This window comes from Mesoplodon mirus (genome assembly GCF_964341445.2).
Source record: "Mesoplodon mirus genome assembly, chromosome: X".
Classification (NCBI taxonomy): Eukaryota; Metazoa; Chordata; class Mammalia; order Artiodactyla; family Ziphiidae; genus Mesoplodon; species Mesoplodon mirus.
This window is the reverse complement of record NC_138981.1, coordinates 49,259,927-49,278,777: the sequence shown is the minus strand read 5'-3', so window position 1 is coordinate 49,278,777 and position 18,851 is coordinate 49,259,927. Positions and strand designations below refer to the sequence as shown.

Below are 18,851 nucleotides of genomic sequence, written 5' to 3'. Positions count from 1 at the left end.
TCCGTTTTGGTGAAATGCTCAGTCTCTCAGATTTCCACCCCACTTCCCTGCTCCTTTCCAAGGTGGGGAAGGCGTATGTATGGTTCACAAATCTCCTGGGTGATGTGGGAAGGGGTGGGGTCTATGAAATTCTTACGCTGCTCACAGTATCCTTGGTGGTTTCTGAGGGAAGGATGACTCTCCTCTCCCGGGTCCAGCTGGTGATGCTGACCTGCACCGCCCATGGGTGGGACTGATGAAACTTGCATTTTTGTCTCTCTCCTCTTGGTCGGGTCCTGGTGCTCCCTGGCCAACTCAGCCTCAGCTCACTCTGCTGGCATCTGCAGACCCCTCTGAATCTGGGTCGCATCCTCCATCCCACCCCTGCGCAGGGTGTCGACTCCACAGCTTCAGCTGCAGGGTCATCTAAGCCCCTTAGACAGGTTAGGTTTCCTTCATGGTAGAACCCTTGGCTCTGGATTCAACCAATTTCCACATTCCCACTATAGGGAATGAAGGCCCTAGGGGTCTCACCACCACAGCAGGAACCAGGATCAGTTCCAGAAGGCTAAATTCCTAAACTCCAGCCATCCTTTTGCCCACTTTGTAGATGATGGAATGATCCAGAAGAAATGGGGAACGTGACGAATCAGGAAAAAGGGGTGATCTTTGCAAAGACCCACTCCTCGAGAAGGAGGAAGGATATGGGATCCAGGTGAGCGGCTTGGCCTCAAATGGGATCTGGCCACTTCCTCCAGAGGGACAGCAGAGTGACAGGGCAGAAACAGGCAGTTTGGAAAGTTTGAGAAACCCCATGGGATTGCTTCAGTCTTCTCCACGAATTATTGGGGGTGGGGGCGGGGGGGAGACTGGTGGTCATTAGCATGGAAGAGGGTTGCCAGTGTGTAATGTAGTATTGCAGGTGAGAGTGAAAGTGAAAAGCAGTTCTCCCCTGGTCATGGATTTAAGATAAAACAATTCCGTAAAGTTTCAGAGTTTCATCCTCAGTGCTGAGGTGCTCAGATACAGGCAGGGGGTGAGTAGGGAGGAGGGTGCAAGGAGCGCAGGAGGTGTGTTTGAGGGGGGACAGTTTCCAGACCTGGGTCCGCGGAGAAAGGAGGGGCCTGGCGGATGGTGTGGAAGGATGTGTGGTCGGTGAGCTGGCGGTTTCCAGGAGGTTGGGGCTATCAATGCAGGGGCACTAGAGCGAGGGAGCAGGAGGACAGGACGTCGTCTTGGGGGTGATGAGAGGGAGGAATGCTATACACCATGTGGGCCGCGGTCTTCCCGATACCCAGGGCGTGACCGTGGGCAGGGGGATGCTCGGGTGGGGAGGAGAACATCGCTGAGGTCGGAGAGGCTCCGGGGTGACCAGCTGAGCCTCGCGGGCACTGAGGTCGCCGGGGTGGATCAGAAGAGTGAGGGCTGACAGGCGCACGGTGAATGTCCCACGGCACGAGCGCGTTTACAGGCCGGGGGTGGGCGGGAGGAGAATGACCAGGGGATTGGTACCAGAACCCGCCCACCAGCGCGCAGCCCCGCCCCCTGGGCTCGCGACTTTCCGGGACTTCCTGCCCCTGTTGCTATGGTTCCGGGGGCGGGACTAAGGAAGGCTGCCGTGCCGGGAAGATTTGTCTGGGCAAAGGTGGAGTGTACCGGTATATCTCTGGTCCTCACCATCATTGGCTTCTTCGGCCAATATCGCCAGGGCCGCTTCGGCTGGTACTAGTATGTTCTCTGATCCTAAATATGAATGTAGGGGCCCAATTACGGACATGCTTTTGGAATTAGGAACGCAGTCACTGGACAATAAGCGGTATGTACGAACGAAGTCTGAACTGATTGCAATGGTCTTTCTCTTACCAAGTCCAGCTAACATTTCTGAAGGTTCCTTGGCATGCTCATACATCTGAAAAAATAGCACATATTTTCTACCAAAAAAAAGTTTTCTTAACAGAACTGCACACAACTTATCTGAATTAATTTATCCTGACAATTTCGTTATCATAAGGACATCGTTTGACTGGACGTGCAGTTCTTTACTAAAGTTTTCCTCCTGTAAGGCTTTGTGGAGGGCCTTGGGCCAGGGCTCAAGAGAACTTCCCTTGCAGTTCCAGCTCTACCAGCCTTTTATTTTACTCTGATTCACTTTGCTTCTTTGGGCCTGCTGTTTCCTCAGTTTTAAGAAGAGTCAGGCTAAGCTAATGGGTAGCACAGGGAGGGGGATCCAGGGGAGGGTGTGGTTAAAGAGCCTGAGTTCTCAGTGCAGTGATTCCTCTTTTTTCTCTTATTTTTTGCTGTTTTTTTTGTTTGTTTGCATGTTTGTTTTGTTAAGAAAGGAGTTTCTTTTACTTTAACAAAGAGTTTGAAATCATTGGTTTATGGGATCAGTACTCAGTCTCCCAGAGATGGGAGAAAGATTGAAGAGAAATGAAATTATAAAAATGGGTAGACTCAGCCATCCTTAGGGGTACCATAAACTTAAAAGTACTCTAAGTAGATGGCTTGGAAGAATGTCTGTTCAATTATAGGGTGTCTGCAAGAACTGTATTGTCAAATGCTGCAAGCTGATTACTTACTGAGAGGGGAATTGGGGCTGAAGATGTAATCTTACCAACCGTGAGGATATGGGGAGGGGGAAGGGGAAGCTGTGACAAAGTGAGAGAGTGGCATGGACATATATACACTACCAAACGTAAAATAGATAGCTAGTGGGAAGCAGCCGCATAGCACAGAGAGATCAGCTCAGTGCTTTGTGACCACCTAGAGGGGTGGGATAGGGAGGGTGGGAGGGAGGGAGATGCAAGAGGGAAGAGATATGGGAAAATATGTATATGTATAACTGAGTCACTTTGTTATAAAGCAGAAACTAACACACCATTGTAAAGCAATTATACTACAATAAAGATGTTAAAAGAAAAACATTTTTGAGAGGCCGTATTTCAAGTTAGTAATCAGTCACAATCTCATGATGACAATCTAGTGAAGTAACCATTACATCATAATAGTAGTTGCTATAGCAACAATAACTGGCTAACAGCACACTTGGAGAGTCTCTCCATTTTCTGTCCCTATACCACTTTCACAGGAGCATTAACAGTAAATAGACACAGGCAGCCACGCCTGTCTTAAGTGTTATGTAGGAGGGGTTAAAAATCACTTAACCTGGAATTGTAACTTCAGGAAATTAAGACAATGGACCTACTGAGGTAGATGTTGAAAATGTAGCTATTAAATTCTTCCTGTTCTTACTTTATTCCCAAGAGTCATTTAAAATTATGAAGCTAATGTTTAGAAATGAAATTTACAGCTTGACTTTTCAACTTAGAGTTCCTGTTTCATATTTTCCTTCTTCGTGCCGGGTGATGTGTTCTTCCGACTTTATATTATTGGAGTAGCAGATGATGACTTGTATTTTCTCTGACAAGATTTCACATATATGTATGCCACTGGCTCGCAAATTAAGGGTCCAAAAGATCAATTGTTGGGTGATATTTTCTCCTCTCTCTTGTGTTTTATTTTCAGGAAAAGAAGAATGAATCATAATAAAGAGGACAATCACCATTCTCCCCAGTCCAAAAGGAGTAAGAGACACCCTGTCTTTCAGGAGTCTCAGGATGCAGAGGTAGGAATATAGTCAGATAGCCTCTCTCTAGTTCATCCACTGCCTAAGTTACATTATCCAATTGGTGCCCTGCAATTAAAAAAAATGTATCATTCCAAGAAACCTTCAAAAATGTATTCTTACTTGATTGCAGTGGCTTTTGAGCTGGAGCCCTTAGCCATGGTATGCAGTATCTCACAGAAGGTGGTAAGGAAGCACAGAAAAAGACTTAGTGAAAATGTAATCAGGAAAAGCTAGGTCCTAGACTTTTCTCCAGTCATAGGAGCAGGGAATAATCATCTTACGCCCCTCCCTTATTTTTAGATGGATAATAAATTTTCAGAAGTATAATGATGTGTTATTGGCTAGAAGGAGATTCTTGATTTCTGGCTAGGAAAAGTGAAAATGAAATTGAGGATGGGGGAGTCTGGTGATTTTGCAAAGCTTTAATGGTGCTTGAATGGAAGAGCTTGAATTTTAATAACTTGTGGCATTAGCATAGTATTGTTTTAATTGAGGTATAGTTTACTAGGAGAGGATTAAAGGAACCTTGTTAAGTCTTTATGTATGAATCCTATTAGTTAATGACTAAGTAGTGCTCACTTGTCCCTTTTGTGAGCAAAAAGTGAAATGATTATCAATCCCTGTCCTCCTCCTGGAACCTGTATGCAGGTGGTGATAGTCCCGGATCCTGGGCAGCTACTTGGATGGGTAAATTGTAGCTAGGTATAACTCATGTAACTTGCTCTCTTAGATGCTGGCCTTTTTCGTTGAATATCTTTGCATGTTCAGGAGTACTGCTCTTTTCTGTTCAACCTTACATCTTTACAAATTACATCACCCCTTTTCCTGTAAATCTGTGCCCTCGTACATAAGTATAAGCCTTCTAGAAAGTGCAAACACAAAGATACTAACATTTTTTGTATTAGTCTCTCTTACTTGCCAAGACCATTCATTTTATATTTCAGATTGCCAAGTAGTAGCAAGAAATTGAGAGTGAAAAATGTGCAGATATGAACAGAATTGGCTTATCAGGAACATATCTCTGCCTTTTTCTCTTCTGTACCTGAATTGGAAAAGATTTGATATCTCAATGCTAGAATTCCAAGGGAGCATCAGAAGCGAGACGAATGAGAGAGAAACAGAACCAGGAGCCCCACCTATGTTTAAAAATTAGAATTCTATAAAATTTACTCCACCCCCTTTTTTAAGCTGGTAGGAGCTGTCTCTTTGTCAGGTCATTGTTTAAAGTAGTGTCAATTCATAAGACAACTAGACATTTGGCATAATGTTTGAAAAATGTTTTCTCTTAAGTTGACTGTAGATTTGGGTATTCACATCACCTTTAATTAATACACATTCTAAGACACAGAACTGCTTTGGGAGACCTTATTTCGGATGAAACTGTCATTGAACAAAATAATGGTGGTTAGTCCTGTTTTTATAACCCAATGGCAAAATGTTAACTTCTGAAATTATCCTCCATTTAAAAGATACATTCAAAAATGCAGGGACAGGGCTTCCCAGGTGGCGCAGTGGTTGAGAGTCCACCTGCTGATGCAAGGAACACGGGTTCGTGTCCCGGTCCGGGAGGATCCCACATGCCACGGAGCGGCTGGGCCCGTGGGCCGTGGCCGCTGGGCCTGCGCGTCTGGAGCCTGTGCTCCGCAATGGGAGAGGCCACAGCAGTGAGAGGCCCGCGTGCCGAAAAAAAAGAAAGAAAAAAAAAATGCAGGGACAACCCTTTCCAAAAATGGCCTAATCTGTTGCATGCATTTTACGAAACTTTGCTCATGTTGTATACCAAGCAATCCTGAGCAGTTTTATATTCCAACTGGATGTTAAAATCTAAGTTGTTTTAAAGAACTGAAGATACGCACTCATGTTTTTCTACAGATGATGGTTACCTATCAATCTTTTGTTTGTTCAAATGCCATTAACTGAGTTGAACACAAAGTGAAGTTGTTTAAATTGTTTTATACTAATATAGATTCTATTATAAATATAATTTTTGACCTGGAAAACAACTTAGAACTCAATGTCTAGTTCAACTTCATTTTATGAGAGAAACTGAGCTACAGAAAAGTGTAGATTATTTATCCCATTGACACAGAGACGTAAAGACATGAGTACATTTGCCTTGCTACTTTGGAAAGTAATTGTAATTCAGCAGCCAAATTGATTTGGTATCCTATGGCTCATAAGATTCTACAGTGTTTCATTGGTTTTAGAGAACATGAACGAGTCTTTCATTTCAAATGTGTTGGAACTTTGGGAGCACATACTTTAAGTGCTTGGATGGACTTGCTTAATTTAGTTTCTGCAGCTGCCTTAGAATAAACATCATATTACGATTCTAGGTATGGGATATGTACTAGGGGTGAAAATTTTATTTGTTGTTGAGGTTCACATAAATGAAAAGCTCTAAGGCATGGAGGGATGGAGTTGAGAGGGAAGCTAGGGCTTAAGAGAAAATAAAATACCAGCTTAATCTGCTTTTACAATTAAGGAGAATTACATAATTCTCTGTTGTAAATATACACATGCATTCCCATTCTGTTTTGTTGAAGATGCTCTGTAATTAATATTCCTCCTTGTCTCTTCAGATTCTGTTTATTCGCTGGTTCTTTCATTAGCCTGATAAGGTGCTCTTTCTCTCTCCTAATTAATTTTCTGTCTACCTTATTCTTCTCTCAAGTTAGTGGATCGTTTCTCCCCCTTTACTTCCCAGCTGTAATCTGCTTTCACTGCCTGTTATTTCTCATCCCCTTCATGCAACTATTCACTAAAACTTGGCTCCTCAGACCCCACGTGTCCTGGGTGCTTGGGGTAAACTTAAATGTCTCTGTCATTTCCTCCATAACTCCTCCTATCCTACTTCTCATGTGTATCGCATATATGCCTTCCTTTACATTTCCACCATCCTAATTCAGGCCTGCATTGCCGCTTGCTAAATGTATTGCAGAAATTTCCTCCGTGGTCTCTGTGCTCATTCTCCTCCTACTCCGTTCATCCATTAGAATCCTCTTCCTAAATGTAGATCCGAGCATGTCTCTTAGGCTCAAGTACCTATTCCGACAGACTTCTCAGCATGACATTCAAGGCCCTTGATATCCTAGCTCTACCTTCTCATGCATATTTTGTCTCCCACAAGCTCCTCTCCGGGAGGCCCCAGCCACATTGTATTACTAGCTTTGTCTCCTCGAAGACTCCTCTTCACCCTGCTTGTGCTCTTGTTGTTCTCTCCCTTTGTCACACCCATCCTATTAATAGTCTCCCCATCCTCCAAGGCCCAGTTCAGATGCCATTCATTTTAAGGAGCCTCTTCTATTTCCCTGGTCCGCATTCATTGCTACATTCCTGTCACTGCAATAGCTTAACGCTGTCATCCTCAAAGAGGATGGGTTCTTGATTGGGCTTAGGAATTAGCTGTTGGTTGAGTCCCTAAGTATCCCTGGCAAAATACCTGCTTGTACATAGTAGGCACACAGGTAATTGTTTGGATAGTGGCTGGGTATCAGAACAACCTGTGCCTACCTGAGATAACCTCTCAGGATGGGGACCTGGTATGTGCATGTGACTCAAACTAACAAAAACCCCGCAGGTGGTCCTGATGCCTATCTCCAAATAGAATGTGCTATGGAAAATCTCTGTTGGACTCAACTGAAACTTCTTTGGTTACAGTGTAAGCAGTCAGATTTCATTATGGCCCGAACTAATCTAAAATCCTGCCTTTTCACACAGACCTAGACCCTAGGACTTCTGTGTGGTACTTTTGTAAATGTCATTTAGTGAGAGACCCTTGGTCAGAGTCTTTTATAAATGTAATTTTATTTTGCCATGTACTTGAAATTACAAGGGTTTTTGGTTTTGCAGAGCATGGGCCTGTCCTCATTTGTCTTCCACAGGTATCAGCACTAAGCTTATATCGAATGGTTAGAGGAAAAAGAATGAGCTTTGTAACTGGTAAATAGGATAAGTATTCTGATGAGAAGTTTCTTTGAGGTATCAGGAGGATGGTGAAAAGCATTTATATTTTATGGGTCTTTCTCAATCCTGAAGCGTTTAAAATCTCATTTCTCTTCTGATGAAAGAATTTGCTCTCTTTCTAAAATCAAGTGCAGTAAGGAAAAAGCTTCTGTAGTAAGATAGCAGTTTCAAGTGTCAAAACCATACAGTATCAAGGAGAAACCTTTTCATCCCAAGCACTCTGACAATAATAGAACTCATTAAGTGGGATATCTCGTATGAAGTACGTTCAAAAGGGTGAGATGAGACAAGGCCCAGGGTTGTATAACGTAGGCTATGTTTACTAGCTAATAAGCACTACTGGCCTAGAAAATGCTAGTGGATATGGCGTTTTAGATGTTCTTTAGTAGTTTAAAGGCAATCTCATTTACAGCATCACAGTCCATTTTAAGTCTTTGTTTTGAAGTTAGAAGTAACTGAATGCAAAAGCAGATGTGCCTTGGTCTTGTAGTAGTGTTCTCTAGGTTACTAACTTGCAAATAAAATAGTTGTTTTCCAGAAAATAAATAAATTTCTTGTGAATGCTTTAGAAAGTGAAAATATTAAAAAAAATAAAAAAGGATCCAAAGTCTCAAATTTTAAATAAATAAATAAACAGACAAACATGATGTCAGGGACATCCTTCTATATCAGTATAAATACAACTATATCATCATTGTTAATGGCTGACAAAATCGCATTGTATGAATGGATGCACTATAACTTAACCACTTTCCTGCTTTTGGACATTTAATTGTTTCTGATTTTCAGCTATTAACAACAATGCTGATATTAGAAGCAGTGTCACAATGAACATTTGTACTTATGTCTCTACATGACTGGGTTTGATAACACTTTAAATGAACTAGAAATTGGAGGCAGATCTATTTTTTCTTAACAATTATTCTACAAAAATCTCTTCTAGCTTGTTAATTTTAATGTACCATTTCATAGTCTAGCATCACCTAGTGTTACACTATAGTATAAAATGGATATGTTGTCATTTGAGATGAAATTTGATTCACCAGAAACTAATTATAGTTCTTACCTTGTTTTTCAGACAGTACCTGTAATGAAAAATGATCAGGAAAGCCAACTAAGAGAAACCAAAGTGTGTGCTGTGGGTTTCTTATCCAACGTAATGCCTACTTATTTTTAAATATTCATAACTTCACTATTTTATGTCACTGGAGGTTTCAGATTTTTACCCTTGAGCTAGGAAAATCATCTTTTTGGATATTTTTTAAATTGGCCTTGACATTAAGTCCTGAAGTCAGTTTGATTGCTGTTGGTGACAACTTTCATTTCCATTGGGTCATCCTAATTCTTTCCTGGACAGTTTTTTAATGTATGTCTCTAGTTGCATAAAGATGGACATAAGCTGTCTATGGGGACCTGTGGGCAGTTTGGTGTGTGGTCTACGTCGAGAAGCTCCAAATGACCAATGAGCCGTGACCATCCTTGGTTTAGGTCTTATTAATGTTAACTTTGGTAAAGATTGCATTATAAGAAATGCAATACCCGCTGTTTGAGGAAAGCATCCTAGGAACTTGTTTAGAAAACTGGGAATTTATGAAGAAAACAGTAACCATTCTGTCTCTAGACTGCTGTTCTAATCTACAGATCCTGGACTTGAGTTGCCACATTTCCTGCCTCCAGCCAGCCCTACTCGCTTCAGACTGGCCCCCACAATCTTAATTGACAAGAGCCAATTCCTCAGTACCTATCCTGTTGCTCCTGTTTGTCCTGAATTCAGTGGTTTTTGTGTACTGACAGACTCTTTGGTTTGTCTCGAGGCTGAAGTCAAGGGGAGATTCTCTCAGCAACCAAGGATCTCTCTGTTCAGTCCTGAATGGGTTTTTCCTCCAGTTGCAGGGCTTGCCCCTCTACTTTTGCTACTAAATGTATAAAGATATATAGTTATACCACCCCCTAAATTCTCTAATTGTTGAATATATTGTGCAGTGTTAAATACATTGCACCCGTAAAGCTGTCTGTCCATTTAAAAACTCTGAACAAAGGGCCAGCGTATACTTGAGCTCAGTGTTTGGTGAAGTTTAAATGTAAATGAAATAAAAATAATAGTGTATCCCCCCAAAATGCAATATCAAAATTGTTAAATATTGTAGTTCAGATATGGATCCTTGTCATTACTTTCTCCCTTGAGAATCCTAACACTGTAAGGGAGGAAATTCTTGACAATGACTGTTTTCAGGAATCCTTAGTAGTTTCTCCATTATGACAATGAGCCTGAGTCATGTTAGAGTTCGATTAAAAACAGAATATTAGGTGCAAACACCCACACATACACCCCATATCACATCCATATTTGTTGAACAGCAATAAATACTAGTCTTAAAAATGCCAATAATTAACATATAACTTTCGTAAAAAGTATATCAAGTGCCTTTCAGGATCTGAGTGTAGCCTTGCATTGATATAGGAGGATCACGTATGCCCACTATCAGGGGATAGGTACGAAGGTACGAAATCATCACTGGTTTGTATATACAGGTGCATGTATGTATGTACACATAAATGTATGTATGTAACAATTTATTTGTTTTATTTTAGTGTGCTCCCAAAATCCATCTTATTCTTTATGAGTGTACTTTTACTACATTCTGTAGCATTGATTGATGCTTTCTCTTGGAGGGTGAGAACTTACTTTTCTGATGCACATTATTAGGATAAGCTCCTGATGCAAGCAGGAACAACGGATTTGTGAAGGGATTTGAAATTAGAAGGCCTGTGTTTGAATCCTCACTCTGCCACTTCCCAGCTACGTGACATTGCACAAGTCGATGGATCTCAGTTTCCTCATCCATAAAATTGTGGATGTTAATCCCAATTTAATTTACGGGTTGCTGTGTTGTGAGCATAGATTGAAATATTTTAAGTGGCTCTAGTTTCTAAACCATTAAGGCTTAGTGTAGTGGTTGATGCTGCTATTCTCCAAGATGAATAAGAAAAATAGTGTAATAGCGTAATACTCATCCTGTTTCTGTTTTTTATCCTCCAGTCTTCAAGCAGTGATAAAGACAGGAGCAGCAGCAGTGTTTATACCTCAGAGAGAGTAATCGGACCAGAAAGCAGCTTAAACCAGATCGTTGCTGAACCCAACATGAGTACACCTCAATCCTCATATGAGGAATATGCACTATGCCAAGGTTCTTACTCCCACATCAACCAGATCTTAAGGGAGGCACACTTCAACAGCCTACAGCGTAAAAGGACAATCTCCAGCATGATGATCTAGGAGCTCCTTCTTCCAGCCTAAAATTTGTTTATAAAAGCAATTGCACACACACAAATGGTCTGTTGGCTTTCCAGTCTATATTTTAAACAACAGGCTGATGGACAATTGTTTGACTTGGGGTTTTGCTGCACATTTGCTATTTCAAAGAGGGCTTTGAAGCAATTTTTATAGAATTTTTTTCAGGGTGGATGTCAAATCTATGAGGCAAACTCACCTTCAGGTTGAATCCATAGAATGTCCAATTCAGATTGGTTTCCAAATCTGTCGGTTAGAAACTCTAGTCAAACATCCTTTGAAAATGAAAGATCTTCAGTTTAAAAAATTAATAGGCTGGTAAAGAACATGCTGTTTTCATGAAAAAGGGTGTTACTTTATTCCAAAGTATAGATAGCTTGATTCAGTCTTGCACTGAATTGGACTGCCATACTGCCTCTCAGAAGGCAGATGTCTTATTGAAATTACTCTCAACTTGTAAGGGGCCCAATTAGTCCCAATTTAGACTATATAAGTGAAATCTCTCTAGTCACTGTCTCCACTCTTTGTATTTCTAGAAAGAATGTTTCTAAGACTTGTATACTCAGATAACTTCTGTACCATTAATCCTCTGGAGTGTGCATTTCAGACTTAGTATTAAACATTGCACAATTCTGTCAGTCAATAAGTACATAACAACCTTCTGTCTTGCACATAAACCTGTTTAATTATTAGTAGTTTATGTGCTCTCATTTACAATTCTACCTATTATGTCTAGAGTTAATGCTGAGAAAGGATAAGCTACCTGGCCCATTGTCTAAAGTAACAAGAGTTGTTAAACTGGTTTGGACAACCCTCCACTTTATGTTTCAGGGACCCCTTCACAGAGACTAGGGGACCAGTTTCTGTCATTGAAACTGCAAAGGTTGGTGTGGCTTACAAACAATGGCTGAGGCACAATTAGAAGAAATAGGGAGTAGTTTTTTCTATTTAGAGAGAGATGGATATGCTCCCATGTTCTTCAGTTATACTAAAGGGCTAATCAGATTTGAAGAGTGATTTCATAGACATGCCTGCTTCTTCAGTGATGAGCTGTGTTAACAAGGAGCCAGAATGTATCCAGTTATCTGTCTGCCCTGCCAAGTGCCAGAGGTACAACCTGCCACTAGATTTAAAGGAAAGGGCCCTGGTGTCTAATAAGAATCTCTTGCATGTTCACATCATTCCCTACTCACTATATTTGACAGTCCACACAGCAGAAACAAGTAGGTATGAGAATTAAAGGTAGCTCTAGGTCTTTTCTATTTGTCAAGATTTGGAAAAGACATAAAATAACGGATTGACTAAAAGAAGAATAAGATCTTTATGAAGTCACAGAACTAATATTTGAAAAGGAAAACTGTCCTAGGAAGAGGAGAAAAATCTCTCTCTCTCTCTCTCTCACACACACACACACACACACACACACAAGTGCGCATGCATGCCCCTCATTTACATGGTTGTTTCCTTTAGTATGGATTGGATTTTAAGGTCAGATACTGGGAGTGGAATTTTAGTATTAAGGGGGAAATGTTACAGCGCTGTTGGCCTCAAACTTATGGAGTAGGCATGGGTCAATTTGGGTCAATTTTTTTTCTCAATTGCACAGTTTGTGTAAGAATGTTTTTTTCTATGACTACTGTCTCCAATGTTGGAAAACCAGGTGTCTGACAAGAATTTTGACTTTTTGGCTATCATTTTCTCTGTAACAAAAAGCAAACAACCAAATATTAAAGAAGACAACCTGTTTAAACTCCCAAACCACAGGTGCACACATGATTCAGAATTACCCAGGAGAATTCTGCAGACGTCAATACGTGGCATTGAATGGAAACAAAGCATATATTAAAAACGCAGTGCCATTGAAAAACCTGAGAAAGCAAATTTCCTTTCTTTCCCCACCCATTTAATGATATGAGAGATGAACCTCTCACCGTGACAAAACATTATTTTTTTTTCAATGTAAGTAAAATCCTAGTCCAAGGCTGCCAGTGTAAATCTCTTATCCCAGTAAATGCCATATGTAATCTCTACCCTGTCTTCTGCAGATTGTCTAAACCTTGGCAACCTACAATATATTTCTGTTATGAGGCTACTTGACAGTGTCAGAGAATGAGCACCTTTTAAAACACTGGTTAGCTCAAGCTAGTAAGATCTTGTATTTATATATTTCTCTGCCTTTAAAACCAATATTAATACATTTTGTCATTCAGTGCCCAATCAACTATTTAAAAGGGGAGCCAACCGAGTCGTTTGGTGAAAGATGGGGAAGATGAACAGGGATGAACCTCTTGCTGTTTGCATGGACTTGGGCTTTGGGGGGGCACTTCTGTTTGACCCAGCCTTTGCAGTGCTTGTCATGCTCAGTAGAAGAAATGAAAACTCCACGATAGAGTGAAGGAATATCAATAACATGGACAGGAAATTTCAGGGCCCAGCCAATGCATCCTTTAATTCATTTACATGAACTGAATTCACGTCAATGGTAGTATGTTATGCAGCTTTGGGGAGTAAATACACCACTCCAGGAGGTGAACTGGTTTGTGAGCCAGTCACCAATCCAAAGAGAACACGAGAGAGAAGAAACAGAGCAAACTAAAATGCTCATCATGTTATTGTCCAATTAACAGGGCTCACTGTTTCAAGGTTCACTGGACCAGAGGACTCCTTGCATTAGGAGAACTGTAGAACATGAGGCTATGACAGTCGGAGTCCTATTTGCTTCACTGACTTTCTTTGCCCTAGATTGTCAGAGCAACGTTGAGGTAGTGCAGATTATTAAGTAGTTGCAGTGACTTATTCTGCATAATTGGAAATGCACCTTCTTTCTGAACTTAATTCTCTGTCCCCACTAATTATGAGGGGTGTCTTGTTATAATGGGTATAATAAACATCTTCCTGCTCTGGACAACTTAGAGGTTAATGATTCAGAAGCAATGGCTTTGTAGAATCATATGGCTAGTTTAACTACTTAACAAAAGGTCAGTTTTTTTGTCCCTTGGTCTTAGAATAAAACTCAATACTTAATAACAGGGACAGAACCCAGCCCTTCAAAACTAGGTATCTCTGCTCTGCAGGAGAAGAATTTTCAAAGAATAGCAGAACAAAGAAGAGACTTCTCTGGATTTTATCCAAAATTAGTAGATTGAAGAAGGGGAGCCAGGTTAACTCAAGAGGTGAGATTGGACCTTGTCTTAGAAATGTCACTACAGAAATGGGAATAGAAAGTGAGAATAGACTGCTTCATAGACGGTGAGGTGGGAATGGAGGTTGGGGAGAGAGGAACTGCCCTTAAATGAGAACCCATTATGTGCCACACACTATGTGGTTTCCTCACAATAACCCTTGAGGTAGGCATAGTGTGGGTTCTCCATTTCACAGGCAGAGAGAGGGAGGCTGGCAGTAAGTTATCCTTATGACCACTTCTGATCCTGAAGAAATTGAGAGGGGCTAATGATTTGCTGAAAGGCACATAGTGGGCAAAAAACTGTGCCACGGTTGAGAACCAAAACTTTCCCACTTTCACACAGGCCACCTTTCTTCTATTATTGAGCTGCTTTTGTAGTGAAGACCAGGTTGACCATTAGAGCAGGAGCCAGAGATGACTACTAATTGGGTATTTTTACAGGACCTGACTTCTGACATATGGGCTAAGTTGTCTCAAACACTTTGAACTCTTGAAGTGGACCACTGAAACCCAGAAAAAAGTCAGTTGTGTTGTTGTGTGGTATGTGATGTGGTGGTGGCAGTGTGTGTGTGCATGTGTGTTGATGGAAAAAGTTCCAACACCAACCTTCGTCTGTTTTTCTTCTGAAAGTTTTTCATAGGCAGCTAATATATGGAACGTGTAGCCTTTCAGCACCTCCTGCAATCTCACCTTTGTCAATTCATGGCCTTGAACCTGATTGATTTCCTGGCATAGGCCAAACAGGAAGGAATGTATGCATCAGGATAGCTGAAAAAACAAAAAACTATTGAGTTGGCAACTTGTCCCTATAAGTGACATTTGGTAAATCCAGATGAGTTTAAGTTCACAAGGCTTATATGCCTGGGTATTGACCTATCAACTCAGTCTCCCTTGGATGATAATAAAGTGCGAACCTCTTCCATTAACAGAAGCCAAGCCCTTGGATAAGTGAAGCTTCTCCTTAATCTCTCCTTGGTCCCCAGCAGGTGGAATTGGGTTTTACCTTGTGGTTTTCACTTTAGACAAGTGACAATTAACTGTGTTATTCCGTAATTAACACAGAACCCTTGTTCATCCTAAACAGCACATGGTTATTGCTATGGAATAAAATAATCATTAAGTAATTTCCTACCGGGAACAGTTTGCTATTTACTTATCCACACATTAGACAGGAGCAAAGATTACTATAAGCTATTAATCCGAGACTACATGTTGAATAATTTGATTTCCTAAACTCTTACTCCTTTCTATCTGGCATCATTTTTCTCCACTTTCTTCTTTTTTTTTAACATCTTTTTTGGAGTATAATTGCTTCACAATGTTGTGTTAGTTTCTCCAGTATAAAAAAGTGAATCAGCTATATGTATACATATATCCCCATATCCCCTCCCTCTTGAGGCTCCCTCCCAAACTCCCTATCCCACCCCCTCTAGGTGGTAACAAAGCACCGAGCTGATCTCCCTGTGCTATGCAGCGGCTTCCCACTAGCTATCTCTTTTACATTTGGTAGGGTATGTATGCACATGCCACTCTCTCACTTCCTCATAGCTTACGCTTCCCCCTACATGTGTCCTCAAATCCATTCTCTACCTCTGCATCTTTATTCCTGTCCTGCCCCTAGGTTCATCAGAACCATGTTTTTTTTTTAGATTCCACACATATGCGTTAATATACGATATTTGTTTGTCTCTTTCTGACTTACTTCACTCAGTATGACAGACTCTAGGTCCATCCACCTCACTACAAATAACTCAATTTCGTTTCTTTTTATGGCTGAGAAATATTCCATTATATATATGTGGCACATCTTCTTTATCCATTCATCTGTCAATGGACAGTTAGGTGGCTTCCATGTCCTGGATACTGTAAATACAGCTGCAATGAACATTGTGGTACATGACTCTTTTTGAATTATGGTTTCTCAGGGTATATGACAAGTAGTGGGATTCCTGGGTTGTATCAGGGTTCTATCTTTAGTTTTTCAAGGAACCTCCATACTGTACTCCATAGTGGCTGTATCAATTTATGTTCGGACCAACAGTGCAAGAGTGTTCCCTTTTCTCCATACCCTCTCCAGCATTTATTGTTTGTAGACTTTTTGATGATGGCCATTATGACTGCTGTGAGGTGATACCTCACTCTAGTTTTGATTTGCATTTATCTAATGATTAGTGATGTTGACCATTCTTTCATGTGTTTGTTGGCAATCTGTATATCTTCTTTAGAAAAATGTCTATATAGGTCTTCTTCCCATTTTTGGATTGGGTAGTTTGTTTTTTTGATACTGAGCTGCATGAGTTGCATGTAAATTTTGGAGATGGATCCTTTGTCAGTTGCTTCATTTGCAAATACTTTCTCCCATTCTGAGGGTTGTCTTTTGTCTTATTTATGGCTTCCATTGCTCTTCAAAAGCTTTTAAGTTTCATTAGGTCCCATTTGTTTATTTTTGGTTTTATTTTCATTTTCCTAGGGGGTGGCTAGAAAAGGATCTTGCTGTGATTTATGTCTTAGAGTGTTCTGCCTATGTTTTCCTCAAAGAGTTTTATAGTGTCTGGCCTTACATTTAAGTCTTTAATCCATTTTGAGTTTATTTTTGTGTATGGTGTTAGGGAGTGTTCTAATTTCATTCTTTTACATATAGCTGTCCAGTTTCCCCAGCACCACTTATTGAAGAGGCTGTCTTTTCTCCATTGTATATTCTTGCCTCCTTTATCAAAAATAAGATGACCATATGTGTGTGGGTTTATCTCCGAGCTTTCTATCCTATTCCATTGATCTATATTTCTGGTTTTGTGCCAGTACCATACTGTCTTGATTACTGTAGCTTTGTAGTATAGTCTGAAGTCCAGGAGCCTGATTCCTCCAGCTCCGTTTTTCTTTCTCAAGACTGCTTTGGCTATTCAGGGTCTTTAAGGTTTCCATACAAATTGTGAAATTTTTGTTCCAGCTCTGTGAAAAATGCCATTGGTAGTTTGATAGGCATTGCATGGAACCTCTAGATTTCTTTAGGTAGTATAGTCATTTTCACATTGTTGATTTTTCCAATCCAAGAATATGGTATAGCTCTCCAACTTTAATTGGAGATGTTTGTACCTTCTTTAATTCCTTTCATCAGTGTCTTACAGTTTTCTGCATGCAGGTCTTTTTCTTAGTTAAGTAGGTTTATTCCTAAGTATTTTGTTCTTTTTGTTGCCGTGGTAAATGGGAGTGTTTCCTTAATTTCTCTTTCATATTTTTCGTCATTAGTGTATAGGAATGCAAGAGATTTCTGTGCGTTAATTTTGTATCCTGGTACTTTACGAAATTCATTGATTAGCTCTAGTAGTTTTCTGGTAGCATCTTTAGGATTCTATATGTATATTATCATGTCATCTGCAAACGGTGACAGCTTTACTTCTTTTCCCATTTGGATTCCTTTTATTTCTTTTTCTTCTCTGATTGCTGTGGCTAAAACTTCCAAAACTGTGTTGAATAATAGTGGTGAGAGTGGACACCCTTACCTTGTTCCTGATCTTAGAGGAAATGGTTTTAATTTTTCACCATTGAGAATGATGTTGGCTGTGGGTTTATCATATATGGCCTTTATTATGTTGAGATAAGTTCCCTCTATGCCTACTCTCTGGAGGATTTTTATCATAAATGGGTGTTGAATTTTTGTTGAAATTTTTCTGCATCTATTGAGATGATCATATGTTTTTTTTTCCTTCAATTTGTTAATATGGTGTATAACATTGATTGATTTGCATATATTGGACAATCCTTGCATTCCTGGGATAAACCCCATTTGATCATGGTGTATGATCCTTTTAATGTGCTGTTGGATTCTGTTTGCTAGTATTTTTTTGAGAATTTTTGCATCTATGTTCATCAGTGATACTGGCCTGTAGTTTTCTTTTGTGGTGACATCTTTGTCTGCTTTTGGTATCAGGGTGATGGTGGCCTCGTTGAATTAGATTGGGAGTGTTCCTCCCTCTGCTATATTATCGAAGAGTTTGAGAAGGATACATGTTAGCTCTTCTCTAAATGTTTGATAGAATTCGCCTGTGAAGCCATCTGGTCCTGTGCTTTTGTTTGTTGGAAGATTTTTAATCACAGTTTCCATTTCAGTGCTTGTGATTGGTCTGTTCATATTTTCTATTTCTTCCTGATTCAGTCTCGGAGTGTTGTGCATTTCTAAGAATTTGTCCATTTCTTCTAGGTTGTCCATTTTATTGGCATATATTTGCTTGTAGTAATCTCTTATGATCCTTTGTATTTCTGCAGTGTCAGTTGTTACTTCTCCTTTTTCATTTCTAATTCTGCTGATTTCAGTCTTCTCCCTTTTTTACTTCATGAGTCTGGCTAATGGTTTATCAATTTTGTTTATCTTCTCAAAGAACCAGCTTTTAGTTTTATAGATCTTTGCTACTATATCCTTCATTTTTTCCCTTTATTTCTGATCTGATCTTTATGTGTTGTTTCCTCCTGTTAACTTTAGGGTTTCTTTGTCCTTCTTTCTCTAATGCTTTAGGTGTATGATTAGGTTGTTTATTTGAGATGTTTCTTGTTTCTTGAGGTAGAATTTTATTGCTATAAACTTCCCTCTTAGAACTGATTTTGCTGCATCCCATAGGTTTTGGGTCATCACGTTTTCTTTGTCATTTGTTTCTCGGTAATTGTTGACTTCCACTTTGATTTCTTCAATGATCCCTTGGTTATTTAGTAGTGTAATGTTTAGCCTCCATGTGTTTGTATTTTTTACAGATTTTTTCCTGTAACTGATATCTATTCTCATAGCGTTGTGGTCGGAAAAGATGCTTGAT

The 18,851-nt window shown here is 40.1% G+C and overlaps 1 protein-coding gene across 4 annotated transcripts; it reads left to right on the top strand.

The window, feature by feature from the left end:
• Positions 1-1,553: 1,553 nt before the first annotated feature.
• On the top strand, positions 1,554-12,431 carry VCF2 (VCP nuclear cofactor family member 2). 4 transcript variants are annotated; one of them, XM_082610382.1, is made up of 4 exons: positions 1,554-1,795; positions 3,505-3,604; positions 8,652-8,702; positions 10,614-12,431. In XM_082610382.1, the coding sequence occupies exons 1-4, from the start codon at positions 1,710-1,712 to the stop codon at positions 10,848-10,850; spliced, it is 474 nt and encodes a 157-aa protein (XP_082466508.1). In that variant the 5' UTR covers positions 1,554-1,709; the 3' UTR covers positions 10,851-12,431. The 4 variants fall into 4 exon arrangements, with proteins under 4 accessions (XP_082466508.1, XP_082466507.1, XP_082466506.1 ...); XM_082610381.1 differs by having other exon boundaries at positions 8,652-8,711; XM_082610380.1 differs by having other exon boundaries at positions 8,652-8,729.
• Positions 12,432-18,851: the final 6,420 nt, after the last annotated feature.